We start from the raw sequence: 15,364 nt of genomic DNA, 5'->3' as shown, positions 1-15,364 counted from the left end.
TATACACCGTTGTTGTTATTGTTGTTGTTGTTATGTGCCGTCAAGTCGGCCCTGATTCGTAGCGACCCCTCCTTGGGTTTCCGAGGCATTATCACTACGGAAGTAGATTGCCCAACCTTCCTTCCGAGGAGTGGCTGGTGAGTTTGAACTGCCAGCCTTCTGGTTAGCAGTCAAGTGCCTTAGGCACTATGCTACCAGAACTCCTTATACACCGTTAGTAACTAATTAATATATGTGATGAGGTTCCATTTATATCAGTAATGGAAAGTAAAAATACTTTAAGTACAGATAACCTTAATGGAAATAGATGGATGAAGAAAATAATAAAACTAGACAGAAAATTATAGAAGATTGAATAATGGTAAGCCTATCTGTTCTTGGTTGGGGAGATTAAATATTTTGAAAATATCAATTCTTCCCAGTGGACTTTATTGGTTGCAGTTTAATCCTAGTAAAAATGGCAATGGAATTTCTTTTGGATGATCCTAAAATTTATGTGATAGAGTAAATAGACAAGACTAAATGAAAAGAACTTTGAATAGTGATACTAATTAAGAATTCACAGAAAATTCTACAGCTTACTTTGTAAGGAAACATCCCAAATCAAAGAGGAGGAGGTAGAGTTTTTCACATATTTATTGCATTTGGAAGATTTACTGAGTATTTGAAAAAAAAATTAAGCACTTCATTTCATAACATTAGCAAAATACTTTCTAAAGAGTTAAATACAAAAATGATAAAGCATACCATTAAAAGCCAGAAGAAGCTATTGAAAAAAATTACTGAGAAAATATTAAGGATTTGGTTTAGGACCTACCCAACTGGTGTGACCTCATTCATATAATGAAAACCCTTATTTCCAAGCAGGGCCATGTTTACAGGTATGGACATTAGGACTTCAACTTTAATTCTTTCGGGGACATGAGTCAATCTATAACAGCACTTATTAATAAGAAAATTTCTGAGATGCAAACAAATAACATCTAATATGGTTTGAATGCTTACTAGGTAAGCCAGGCACTGTGCTTAGTATGTTTCATACGTGGGATCATTGGATGTTTGCAATAGTAAATACAGTAGTTATGGGAGGACTTTTATTTTACCAATTTTACATTGTAGGAAGTGAAATCTCAGAGAAATAAAGCAACTTACCTGGGTTCAGATAGCTACCTAACAGGTGGTAGAACTGGTGCTTGAATTTGGTAGTTTCACTCTTGGCCTAGAGGTCTTAACCAACCAAAAAACCAGGCCAAATCCACTGCTATCAAGTTGATTTGATTCCTAGTGACCCTAGAAGAGAGAGCTGCCCCATATGGTTTCCAAGGTTGTGAATCTTTATGGAAGCAGATTGCACCATCTTTCTCTCATGGAGTGGCTGGTGGGTTCAAACCACTGACCTTTTGGTTAGCACCCCAGTGCTTTAACTACAGCGCCACGAGAGTGCCACGACCAGGCACTGGGCTGTTATTCTTAGGAAACAACCTACATGTCTAACAGAAGAGTGGCTGAATTATGGTACATCTACCCAATGGATAAAAAAAAAAGTTCTGGTGGTATAGTGCCTAAGGCATTTGACTGCCAACCAGAAGGCTGGCAGTTCAAACCCACCAGCCACTCCTCGGAAGGAAGACTGGGCAATCTACTTCTGTAGAGATGCAGCCTTAGAAACCCAAGGGGGGGTCACTATGAGTTTGTTTGTTTGTTTTTTTACCCAATGGATATTATGTTGCCATTTAAAGTATTGCTTTAAATAATATTTATAGTGATAATTCATTGAGTGTTGACCAGGTGTCAGGCACTGTGTTAAGGCTTTCTGTACATTTTCAGCTAAAATTTCATCTAATACTGAAAATTGTTTAAGAGTAGGAAAATATTTTTGAAATAATGTTAACCGAGAAAAACATTATGAAGCTGAATATATCGTGTAATCCATTTTTGTTTTTTTAAAAAGAAGAGAAACAACTCTTATATATAAAACATATAAAAGCTGAAAGATAATATATTGGAGTGTTAACTTGGCTTAATTTTTGACATTGTAGGTGATTTTTATGATCATTTTCCTTTTTTATATTTAAGATGAGCATGTGATACTATTAGAAAAGCTTGTAATTAAAGTTTTAAAACATGGATTTTTTACTTATTTTTCTTTGTCCTGTAGACACTTATTGAACAAATAGAACAACGATCTGAGAAAATACCTGAGTGAGTTCTTCAGTTTCCAAATCACCTTCTTCTTGAAGTTCTTTCTCGTTGTCCAGATCTAGTTATGGCCCTGATACTTTCTGAGCAATTCCCTTGCACACAGTCATGTAGCGTGTATTTAGTTTGGGGGACAAGGTCATAGACCTGACATAGTGAGTTTTCATGGCAGCTCCCAGAGCAGGGTTTCCTTCTTTTTTGGGCAAATGAAAAATCCCTGCTCTTAGGAGATGAATCCTTCTGTTATGAAAATGAAGATCATTATGGTTTATTTTTTCTTTCCATGCATAAAATATTTTTAATATTTAATGTGGGCAAATGAGAGGTGACCGTATGTATAGCTTTTGCAGTTTAGCAATTTATTCTGTGATTTATGATTAGGTTTAATTTATATACAAGTTTCGCCCACTCCTGATAGCAGAGCATTCCTATGGAACCTTTTGTGGTTGAAATGGCATAAAGCCGAAGAAGCAATTTATATAAGGAAAAAATTTGAAGTGTTCTCAGACTCAAAAAATAACCTACCAACAGCATTCCCTCCAAGATCATATACAGGGTTGGCAGAAAATGGGCCTCTCGAAGAGTATGAAGGGATGGACACTGGGAGGAGGTAACTATGGGGAGGAAGTGGGAGGGGAGCTGCTGCATTGTAAATTTTGGTCAATGACATGAGACAAAGTATATGTGAACTGCTGTATGAAAAGTGAATTTACTCTGTAAATCTTCACCCAAATCCTAATAAAAAAAAAAAAAAAAAAAAAAAAAAAAAAAAAAATAACCTACCAAATAATACATAAAACCCAAAATAACACTAACATATAGTGTTTATAGACACTGTTCAAAGCGGCTTAATGCTGAGACGCTGAGTATAGTTTCCAGGGAATGAGCTTGGTGATGTCACTCTTACTGCTGGGGTTGAGTGCTTGCCTCTAATGACTCGCTGCAAAACAAATGACGAATGCTAGTTCAATTTTTTTGTAAAAAGTGAAAATCCTCTTTGGATTTCGTTGAGTTAATGAAAATAGGTATCAGTGTAGATCTTTCATAAAAATAAAGTGGTGAAAAATAAACTTCTGGAAAGCAGGGGTTCCTTTACATGAAATTGGAAATTTATATGCCAATCTCATTCGCTTCCCATCAGGTACCAACAGCTCCTAAATGACATCCACCAGTGTTACCTTGATCAGCGGGAACTCCTTTTGGGCCCTAGTATTACTTGCACTGTAACAGAGTTAACCAGCCAGAATAATAGAGATCATTGTGCCTTGGTAAGTTTCTGCTTGTTTTGGTTTAATGTTAAATCATCTGGGCTATTTTGATACCATAGAAGTTTTAACTGGATAAATAAGTTTTAAATCCTGTATTAGTTTCCTATGGCTGCTGGTAGCATAGTGCCTAAGGCACTTGACTGCTAACAAGAAGGCTGGCAGTTCAAACTCACCAGCCACTCCTCAGAAGGAAGATGGGGCAATCCTACTTCTGTAGTGATACTGCCTCGGAAACCCAAGGAGGGGTCGCTATGAGTCAGGGCCGACTCGATGGCACATAATAACAACAACAACAACATGGCTGCTGTAACAAATTATCACAAACTGAGTGGCTTGAAAGAATAGAAGCTTACTGTCTCACAGTTTTGGAGTCTAGAAGTCAAAATTCAGGGTGTTGGCAGGGCCATGCTCTCTCCAAAGGCCCTAGTGGAAGATCTTTCCTGGTTCTTCTGGTGTTGCCATCTTTTGCATGGTGTGTGGCAGCATCACTCCAATCTCTGTCTTGGTCACCACATGGAATTCTTCTCTGTGTGTTTTTTTCATCTTGTAAGGACACCGATAGATTAGGGCCCACCCTAATGACCTCAGCTTAATTTAACTAATTACATCTCTAACAACCCTCTTTCCAAGTGAGGCCATGTTTACAGGTATAGAGATTAGAACTTCAACATATATATCTGGGAACACAATTCAACCCATAGTAAGTCCCATAGCAACAAACTTAAATAATTGTTTTTTCAGTTATGACAAATCTAGTTTCTTTATGCAACTTGGCAAAGTATCCTCATCTTGACATATTTTTGAGCAACGAGGATTTACAAATAAATATTGTTCATTGAAACATGAAGTTTATAATTTGTGGGTTTATATCTACAATTTAATTGTAGCTTTTGCTGATAAAGTACTGTTTTGTTTTGTGTGGTTTTAACTCATACTATAGAAATATGCATAAAGGCTCTTTTTTTAAGTATTCCCTTTTGGACTAGAAAAATATTACGTGTTCTTTGGTAAAAGCTTAGAAAATAATGCATAAAGAAGTAAAAATCACCCACAGTCCTATTATGTGGCATTCATTAAAAACCAACCATTTTCTCTTCTTCAGTATGTTGTGTTACGAATACATATGCAGAATCTCTTTGCAAATAAATTATAGGCTTTATTTCATGGCACTGGAAGCATTGCGTGTCTTTAACTATCAGTGGTGTGTGTTTGTGTACTGCAGGTTCGCAGTGGCTGTGCATTTATGGTCCACGTATGCCAGGATGAACACCAGCTTTACAATGAATTTTTCACAAAACCAACATCAAAACTAGAGTAGGTGATCCATGGAGTCTAACTGTTGTTATTAAGGTTTAATTTATTGGTAGTCGTAATGGATTATTTTATTAGAAGAGTTTTGTGTTATTAACTGCAGAGTGTTTTTACTTCTTTGTATATGTATGTGTGTGCAGAACATTGTAGGAAAGGACAGTAGTTATTTTCTTCACCTAATGTATAAATTAAAGATTTAATATGCTTTTATATTGTTTCTAATATGATGATGGAGAGTGTGTGATGTGATGATAAGAACCCTGTACAGGGAACTCGTCTTGGGCATTTAGATCCCCTTATCTTCACTGAGTACAGTGATTGCTTCTATGACTGTGATTCAAGCTGAAATCACAGAAATGATTCTAACTAATGAAAAGCATTTCAAAATGCAGACACTATTTAATATCCTTTTTTTCTCTAGAAGTGTCTTTCAAGTCCACTGACATAGCTTTTGGATTCTTCATCTTGGCCATTTGTTGACTTCTGTAATGGGGAAGAAGCCAGTGCATTTCATAGTTTTGTTGATGGTCACTTTTAATGAAATACTTTATATAGAAGAGTACCATTGGCAATATGAAGGCAACTTAGTTTTTTCTTTCTCAAATGTTTAAAATTTCTCAAAATTATTGGTGGATATCCCAAGTACTTTGAGTTTTGCCTATCTAAATCTCTTAAGTATTTATGAATTTTGAACATATCTTTTCTAGGGAGAGTGATACCATGTGATTCACAGTGAAGTAGAATGTAAATGGATACTTAAATCTACTGAAATATTTTTATTGTTTTAGAAAGAAATTATTGCTGAAGTAAATAAAGTTTTTTAATGAGTTGTCTTTTGGTTGGGAATAGCTGATTGGAATTGACTGCTAAGGATTGCTTATACAACATTCAAAATGTTGTCAGAAACTATTTTCTGATTTTATTGGCTGTAAGAAATCAATGAACTCTCTTACACTATTAGAGAATCCTGAAAAGATTAGTCCTAGTAACAATGTTTTCTTCTTTTATTTTAGTGAACTTTTGGAGAAGCTGTGTATATCATTGTATGATGTCTTCAGGCCACTGATCATTCATGTTATTCACTTAGAGACTCTTTCAGAACTCTGTGGTATTCTTAAAAATGAGGTGCTTGAAGATCATGTACAGAACAATGGTAAATGATAAGTTGAATTGGTAACTTAAAGGTTTTTTAAATTACATTTGTATCTCAATAAACTAGAAAAAGATTATATTCTCCCTTCTGAAAAATATTGTATCTGATTATATTTTTGAAGCCTGGATTGAATGCCCTGCCCCTTTTTGAATCAAGGTGCACTTTATTCTGTGACTGAAGGCATAAATTAAATGGGAAAATTATTTTCCTTATCAGAGAGTTCCAATGTTGCTTCTTCCTCAGGGATGTATTCTGGGTCTGTATCCTGCTTCCTTATTTCTACCACTTTATCCTGCTTCTTTGTGTGGACTGTGATGGTCTGTTGTTTCTGAGGCATCGTGACGTTGTTGTATTTAGATCTCTGTTAACTGTTTATGAAGAGCAGCCAAGGGTGGTTCAGGCTGTTCTTGGTGGTTTTTATCGTTGGCCCGTTGCTTTTCAGTCTTTCAGGCCCCAAGTGTCCTTGGGGTTGCTGGAAAGCAGAACGTGTTCTTAAGCCCCAGAAATCTGCCAGAGCGCTGTCTCTTTAAATATCCAAAATAGTCAAGCCGCTGTTTAAACCTTCAAAATGGCGGCACCCTTCAAACCGGCAAAAGCCCACAGCTCCACCCACCTTTCTCTTCACCTTCTTCATTTGTTCCCCAGTCACTGTGCACAGTCCTCTGTGTAGTCCCTGGCTAGCAGGGTGATTTTTAGGTTAATTCTGAAGTCCTACCACCACAGGAATCTGTGAGAGTGCTGTCTCTTTAAATATCCAAAATAGTCAAGCCGCTTTTTAAACCTACAAAATGGCGGCGCCCTCTGGACCAGCAGAGGTCCACAACTCAGCCCACCTTTCTCTTCACCTTCGCTGTTTGTTCCCCAGCCACTGTGCACAGTCCATGCAGTCGCTGGCTAGCAGGGTGATTTTTAAGTTAATTCTTAGGTCCTATCACCAGTTGGGAATCTCCAAGCCTCCTGTACTGTCAGGGTCGCTCAGTTCGCTGTCAGACCGCAGCTCCGTATGTCTCCTTTTTTTGGAATTTTCACGCAAATTCTTCTGCTTGTTGGGGTTTAGTGCACTTGTGTATCCTTCCCTTCAAGGCTCAGAGGTTCAAGATTATCGTCTATGTCTGTGTTAATTGGTTTCCCTTTTCTTTGTTGAAGAGGGTCTGTGCAGTCCTTCTGCCTAGTCTGCCATCTTGCTGGAATTCCTGGGAAAATTATTTTAAAATCTGGGCCAAATTAGTTAAAAAAAAAAATTATGGTCACTTTTCTTTCCAGCAATTGAATGTCCAAAGACCATCAGTTTTGGGTTAGGCATTTCTGGTACACTGTTATCAGAATAAGGAGCTCTGGTAGCACAGTGGTTAAGCTGCTAACCGAAAGGTTGGCAGTTCAAACCCACCCAGTGGCTGTGTAAGAGAAAAAGTTGGCAACCTATTTCTGTAAAAATCAAAACAAAGAAAACCCAGGGGCAGTTCTGCTCTGTCACGTAGGGTTATTGTGAGTCAGAATTGACCTGATGGCACTTAACAACAACATGATCAGAGTACATGATGAACTATCATGTATAGTCTTGATTAAAAATCAAATTATTTTAGCATGCATATTTAGTAGTGATTTATCTTTTTTTAAATATAAAAGGAAATAGTTATCTGGAATAGGTCTACTTTATCTGATGCATTCTTCTAATGATCATTTGAAACAATACTCTTTAGGTCATCATTTTACTGGTAGAAATTTTTGTCTTTCCTTAGGAGACACTGTGGGTTTGTTAATGCTTACAAAGTTTCTTATTTTACTGAATTTAGTTAGTTCTAAGATGTACATTTTCCCACAATTTAATGATTCTGAATTTAAGATTTTTTGAAAATCAATGTGAATGTTGTAGTTGATTGTATAGTGTCTCCAAGCCCCCAAGTCTTGGAAAACTGTTACTGAATGACTGATGGCATTAAATTGAAGGCATCTTAGACACCAAGAAACACTATATAAACAATTCCATTTTATTTTTTCTTAATCTTTCTTTGTGAAAATGTTAACACATCATTAACAACTGTGGGACTCAATTTATTTGTAAAACAAGAATAATAACCCAATTAATAATCTGCCTTAGCTTACTCTCAGGGTTGGTTTCAAGCTACCTCCATGGAATCATGCAAATCACTTTTAAAAAGCACAAAGCTCTCTTAAAATTCAGATTTTAATATTCATATTATTAATAAAGGTATTTTTAAAAAATTGTAATTGGGGTGAAAATTTACAGAGCAGATTGGTTTTCCATTCAACAATTCATACACATTATGTTTTGTGATATGCATTGGAGGTAGACAGTGTAACAGCACTCTTCCCACTTCCTCCTTGTGTTTACCATTTCTCTGTCCTTTTCTTTCCCTTCTTGTCTTCTGAGCTTTATCCCTGGGCTGCCCTTTTGATCTAATATGATTAGTTCTTCTGAGAGTGTATAACTTCTTGGTATTATTTTTCACCTTGTGGGCCTGTCTGTTTGGCCAAAAGTTAAGTCACATGGTGAGTTTAGTTTGCAACTTGAAGGATGTCTAGATGCTATAGAATCAGGGGTTCTACTATTCTCTATCAGACCAGTAAGCCTGTTTTTTTTTTTCATGATTTTGAATTCTGTTCCACATTTTTCTCCCACTCTATCCAGGACCTCCTATTGTGATCCCTTTCAGAGCAGTCAGCAGTGGTAGCCAGGCACCATCCAATTCTGATCTCAAGGTCGTGGAGGCTGGAGTTCACATGGTTCATCAGTCTTTTGGACTAATTGTTTCCTGGCATCTTTGAGTTTCTTCACTCTTACTTGCCCTGGAAGGGGAGAGTAAAAGTATTCCTTGAGCAAGGAGGTGTGAGGGCAAATCCATTCTCAATGTTAAAATTTAGGAAATTCACAGATATTTACTCACTCACTTTTTCTAAGGTCATTTGAGTCATACTGAAATAGAGCTAGAGTTTCTTAAGCAAAAGTGATTCATATTATTTCTGAACAATTCAGTAATATTTTCACTTGTTTAAAAGAAAGTAATTTTCTGAATTTAAAGGATGATTGTACTTTGTTTTTATCAGCTGAACAACTGGGGGCATTTGCAGCTGGGGTAAAGCAGATGTTGGAAGATGTGCAAGAGCGGCTCGTCTACCGAACCCACATCTACATTCAGACTGACATCACTGGCTACAAACCAGCTCCTGGAGATCTGGCGTATCCTGATAAGTTGGTCATGATGGAGGTAAGGTTCTTTACTTGGTCTCCCTCTCCCTCAATGGCTGTTTGATGTTTTGTACTAGTTAAAATAGGAATTTTCTTTGTAATTATCACTTTTTAAAAAAAAAACATTGCTGCATTATTTTATTTTTTAAAATATATTTTATTGAAATGTAATTTATGTACAGTGAAATACTGTAATTACCACTTAGAATGTAAAATCAAGATAAACTTGCCATAAATTCATAGGAAATAAAATTTAAACTATCTCAGTCTGCTTCATGGAATAAATTGAACAGAAATGCTTTGTTAGGTTGTTTTTCCTTCAAGTTTTATAAACATTTTATCAGTTGTCTCCCCTTTTCCAGGAAATACACATTCTGAATTTTAAATTGAATTAGTATTCCCTGTGATTTCTTGCTCTCTCTTTTTTTAATGAGTCACATACAGGAGGGTTCGTACCATAGAAGCCACCATATTTGACTGTGGTTTGGTGACCGTGCATCATGCTCTCATAGAAACCTTTGAGGCCATTTCCTCAAAATTTATAGTATGGATGTCTAATTGATGATTTGGAGACTTGGGTTGATCTTTCAACTACATAAATATCCTTCTTTTTTTTTGAGTGCATGGTAAACTGTAAATAATAGCTGATATTAGTACTAAAACAGAATTTGAACCTAGAACATTTTTAGTGGAAAATTTCAAAAGTAGAGAGAATAATATGACCTTCTGTGTACCATCACCCTAGCTCATGTATTATCAGTGCTTGCCCAGTCTTGTTTCTGTTATACCTCTTACTCCGTCCCCCTCAATTAATTATTTTGGAGCAAATTCTAAACATTATTTCATCAATAAATACTTTAGTATTTAACTCAGAAAGCTAAGGGCTTTTATTTTTAACACAGCCATAATAAAATTATCACACTTAAAACATTAATAATAGCTCCTAATATCATCAAATATCTAGTTGAGTCTAGAATTTATTTCAGATTCACCAATCGTTAATGTTTAGCCACATTTATTTCTTAGTATGTATGTGTGCATATATTTCATTTGCTAACTATTTGAAAGTATGTTGCATACATCATGATAAATAATTAATATTTGATACTTCAGTTCTTTTTCTCCTAAGGATAAGATCATTCTCCATGTAAGCACAATGCCATTTTTGCATCTAAGAAAATTAATACTTACTCAATGTACCTACTCTTCACTTACTGACTGTCTCATCTGATATTTCACATTTACAACAATAGTTAAAAATCTGCTGTCCAGCTATTTTGCTTGTTAACAAAGTGGCTCACATGGTGGCAATTGCTGTAAAGTACCCCTTCCCTGAAGAAGGGTCTCTGGGTGGTTTCTGGGAAGTTGGGCTACACTGCCTGTTGCCTCCACTCCTTCCTGCAGGAAGAGGTGTTGAGTCCACCTGCCATGGAGGCAGGCTGGTCTCCTCTTTGGCCACAGCTTCTGGGCAAATGCTCAGGCAACACTGAGCCAGCACTGAGGCAGCAGGTTCCTGTTCTGGGTTCTTAACTCTTCTGTGGCCTGAGGCCCTACAGCTCAGAATTTCTATGGGAGAAGAAAGGGAAGAATGAGGCATTGGAGAAGAGATTGCAAGAAATTCATGAGTTTAATGACATCTCAAAGTGAGCCGAACCATGCTTGAGGCGTCTGCCTTGGTGGGGCCACGCTCCCAGTTTGCCCTACCAGGAAGCTACAAGCCTCGGAGTTTTGGTGACTTGCCAGTTGTGGAGGGCAGAGCAGCTGTAGGATCGCAAACATTGATTGGGCTTGTAGGGGTGGGAATGGAGCCCTTCTCAGGAGAAGCTCTGACCTAGCACAAGAGGAAGGTGAAGTGGTTAAGCCATGGGTCCTTCAGTCACATAGCTCGGCTGTATCCAGCTTTGTCTCCTCCAAGCCTCCTCTACCTAGGGATAATCCATAACCGGACTCATCACAGTGATGAGCTCATCAGTAAATCTTAGTTGTTACTGTTTCTACAATCATATGTTCTAAACAGACAAACAAAAAAGTCAGACAGATGGATGGTCTGTGAACAGAAAAACAAAATCTTTCATTTTCACATAAAGCCAATTTTAGCATAATGATCTGGTCTTTGGAACCTAACCATGGTGATAAGAGTACTCTGGATGGCACAAGTGGTTAAGCACTTGACTGCTAAATGAAAGGCTGGAAGTTCAGGTTTACTCAGAAATGCCTTGGAAGAAAAACCTGATGCTCTTCTGAAAAGTCAACCATTAAAAGTGTTATGGAGCACAGTTCTACTTAGACACATGTGGGGTTCTCCAGATGTCTTTTATAGCTATATCAAAAACAAGACAAGAAAAAGGATCCAGTCAAGATTCCTGTATTGCATTTGCCTTTTAATGTCTATTCAATTTCTAAATTAAATCCAACCTCCCTCTCTACCCCGTTCCCCCTCTGTTTCTTCATGATTAGATTCAGGTTAAATTATTTTGCCTCCGAGAATTCTGCCTAGCTGATACTGTGTACTTTAACTTCACATCAGGGGCACATAATGTTGGGGAGTTCTAGTGTTTGTGGCTGTTATCTCTTCCCATAATAAAAGTACATGTCTCCCTTTGTGATTAGTAAGTAATGGTACTTGTTTGACTAGCTGAGTTCTCCAACAGCCTTTCACCCAGTTGTTTAAGCATCCATGGATAATTCTTCTTTACTATTCAACAATTCATACATTTCCTTTTGTGACATAGATTGCAAGCCCCGGGATGTAATAGCACTCTTTTCACTTCGTCCCTGTGTTTACTGTTTGCATTGGTTCTTCTTTCCTATCCCTTCCTGCCTTCTGAACTTTATCCCAGGGCAGTGCTGCCCTTTTGATGTTGTATGGTTGATTGTTTTAATGAGTGTGTTATCTTCCTGGTGTTACTGTTCACCTTATAGGCCTCTTAGTAGTTTGGCTGAAAGTTGAGTCACAGGGTTGAGTTAAGTTCTGGGCTTGAAGGGTGTCTAAGGGCCATGATCTCAGGGGTTCCACCAGTCTCTATCAGACCAGTAAGGCTTGTCATTTTTATGATTTTGAGTTTTGTCCCATGTTTTTCTCCCACTCTTATCAAGGACCTTCTACTGTGATCCTTTTCAGAGCAGTCAGCAGTTGTAGCTGGGTACTGTCTAGTTCTTCTGGTGTCAGAGTCATGGAGGCTGAGGTTCATGTTGTCCACTAGTCCTTTGAACTAATTGTTTCCATGCATCTTTGATTTTCTTTATTCTTCTTTGGTTGGGACAAGGAGAGAAAAATAATTGCACCTTAATGACCCTTTACAAGCTTTTAAGATCTCAGTTGCTACTCACCAAAGTAGAGTGTAGAACATATCTTTGTGTTCTTAAGCCAGTTGACCTTGATGTTCCCCAAGACTTTGGTCCTGAGCCCTCAGACCCAGTGACTCATTCTGTCAAAGTGTTTCGTTATGGCCCTATATATGCCGCCTATATGCCCTATATTCATGGGTGTATTTGCAGCACGTATAAACACGTATGTGGAAATACCCTCTGTAAAACCTGTATATATTTGTGAGTGTAGACTCATTCACCTTCCCACTCCTGTTGAGCTAGCATGTCTCTCTATGTATCCAGTTGTAGATATCGTTACTGCTATTAGTGCAGGATTGAGTATGTGTTCCTCCCGGTGTTTTCCTTTGCCTTCATCATTTTGTGCTGAGCATCCATTGATGATTCTTGACTGAACTAGTTCTTAAATTGAGGGTTGGAAAGGTGATTTTTTCATTTGTCATTCTTTCTGCATTTATTGGTTGACATTCTATTATAAAAAACTTTACTTTTTTCTTCTTTTCCTTTCTCTTCATACTCTCCTACTCCCTCACCTCTTGTGTCACTGTAGACTAATGAATTTTTAAAAAAAATTTAGTATAATCCTTTTCATGCTCAGATTTGGCCAGCCCTCCCCTCCCCAGGCTGACTCCTCTGCCCTTTAGGCTTGTTCCCATAGTCTTTGAGTATATCCTTGCTTCTTGCACAAGATGTCCCAGGCCACGTCACCTTACACATTTCTTTCCCCAGACCCAGAATCAGCTGTTTCTTCAAGAAGACTTGGTTCCTTTAAGGAAAGAGAAGGGTGGTAATTAGCAACCAAGATCTGAGTGTTAAGTATACTCTTTGTTAGGGGTATCATTATTTTAAAAGACCTTTTAAAAGAGCCAGAAGAACTTCCTTGACTTTCCAAGTCTCACAGTTGTCTGCCTTTTACCACTTTTCTGTTGCCTTTTTTTAGTGGAAAGTATTTGTATTTTCCTTCTCTGACAGGTTTCTGCCTTACTCAAGTTTCAGCTTTCACAAGTTTTACACAGTGTATGTGTATATATATGAGTGTGTGTATATATGTATATGTATTTTAATATGAAACCTCCAATTCAAATCGAATTCCACAGGGTTTTTCCTTCACTTTCCCCAATTCCGTGCTTGTATCTCCTTTCTGATATAACCTTGGTTCTTAGTATCTTTAAGAATTATAACACCAATACCAACATCAAACCTGTCAAGATTTTTGTTCGTAGAATATGTCCTATTAAGATTAAGCTGTGCAGTTGGATCACTGTCATACTTAAACCATTGATTCTCAAAATAGATCTGTAGATTTCAGAGTAAGGGCTGGATCTCTTTAGACAGGGGATTTTGCCCAGGTATGGTTATAATTTGTATAGGGGGAGATATAAAGTCAGACAGACATGGGTTCAAATCCTACCTCTCTGGTTTAGTAGCCATTACTTAGTTTCTATGAATATGTTTAATCATTTATAAAATAGATAGAACGATACTGACTGTGAAGGGTAAGAGTAGAGATTAGAGATGACTAGAAAGCATTTAAACTAGTAGGCCGACAGTTGACAGTGGCTGTTGTGTTTGTAGTATTTTGAAATTTCAGTGTTTTAAAACCACCAGTTGCTGTTTAGTTGGTCTGACTCATGGCATCCCCATTCATTCCTTATGTTATGAGTGAAATATCCAACCCATTAATTTTTTTCTTTTATTTAAATAAGAAATTTGGCTTGTCATTAAAGGTAAGTTTTGATGTCTTTTTCTCTCATCATTCTTTATTAAAATTTAATGTAAAGATTGTTGTCTTTTAAGGTTTCTTAACTTACTAAGACACATTAAAATTACTTGATTAAGTTTATTTGAAAAAATATTTAAAAGAAAAATGCACTTTTAAAAGTAGAATAAAAGTTGTCAATAGCCTAGTTGTTTTATTTGAAAATTGTCAAAATTTTGGTCCTGGTGAACCTGAAAATGTCCCCTGATGCAATTTAGCTGCTATTTCATGTTTCTAATGTATTTTTTAAAACTGTAATATAGTTCCTGCTATGTTTATAAACTAGTCTTAGTAATTACTGTATTGGTTTAAAGCAGGAGTGGTAATAGACTTACATCTATTGATCTATTGAAAATAGATACAAATGAATAGATACATTCATAAATGTATACTGGACTCATCAGCCCACCATTTGTAACCAAGCAGTCCTATTATTAGGTTGTAAAATGTGACTCAGATGTTACTCTGTTTCTGTTTAAACTGCTTCTACTAGATGTCACACAGCTTGATTTCCTTTTTAAAATAGTTTTTTTTTTTTTTTTTTAATTTAGAGAAATATTTGTTTTTAAGCTAATGTTTGTTTGAAATATGCCAGCCTGTTTAGTTTAATGTCCTTACCTATTATTGAAGAGTATTTTCCTAAGTTTTCATCCTTTCCTCTGGCTTCTGCTGTTTAAAATTGTATTTTAGGTTGTTTTATTAGGTTTTATTTAGTTTTGTGCTAGGCTGCTAACTAAAGGCTGGCAGGTCAGATCTATCCAGCAGCACTGGGGAAGAAAGGCTCGTGATCTGCTTCCTGTAAAGATTAAACCAAAAATCAAACCCAACCCATTGCCATCAAGTTGATCCTGGATCATTGTGACCTTATAGGACAGAGCCAAACTGCCCCATAGGGTTTCCAAGTCTGTAGTAATTACAGAAGCAGAGTGTCACATCTTTCTTCCGTGGAGTGGCTGGTAGGTTCGAACCGTAGTTCTTTTGCTCAGCAGCCAAGTGCTTGACCACTGTGTCACGAGGCTCCATGTTCTGTAAAGATTACAGCCCTTGAAAACTCTGTGAAGCAGAGTTCTACTCTGACACACGTGGGGTCACCATGAGTCAAAATCAATTAGATGACAATGGGTTTTTTAAAATATTAA

At 37.0% G+C, this 15,364-nt stretch overlaps 1 protein-coding gene across 1 annotated transcript in view; it reads left to right on the top strand.

The window, feature by feature from the left end:
- Positions 1-15,364, top strand: part of COG3 (component of oligomeric golgi complex 3) — a 121,381-nt gene that overhangs the window by 23,615 nt on the left and 82,402 nt on the right. Inside the window, exons 9-13 of the mRNA XM_007947816.2 lie at positions 2,159-2,202; positions 3,341-3,467; positions 4,690-4,781; positions 5,792-5,931; positions 8,998-9,158. Of these exons, the coding sequence (XP_007946007.1) occupies positions 2,159-2,202; positions 3,341-3,467; positions 4,690-4,781; positions 5,792-5,931; positions 8,998-9,158 (564 nt within the window). The remainder of the gene's footprint in view (positions 1-2,158; positions 2,203-3,340; positions 3,468-4,689; positions 4,782-5,791; positions 5,932-8,997; positions 9,159-15,364) is intronic.

The sequence above is a fragment of the Orycteropus afer genome, unplaced genomic scaffold (assembly GCF_000298275.1).
Source record: "Orycteropus afer afer isolate SDZICR_OR568_19922 unplaced genomic scaffold, OryAfe1.0 scaffold00194, whole genome shotgun sequence".
NCBI lineage: Eukaryota > Metazoa > Chordata > Mammalia > Tubulidentata > Orycteropodidae > Orycteropus > Orycteropus afer.
This window is presented reverse-complemented; position numbering and strand designations above follow the sequence as displayed.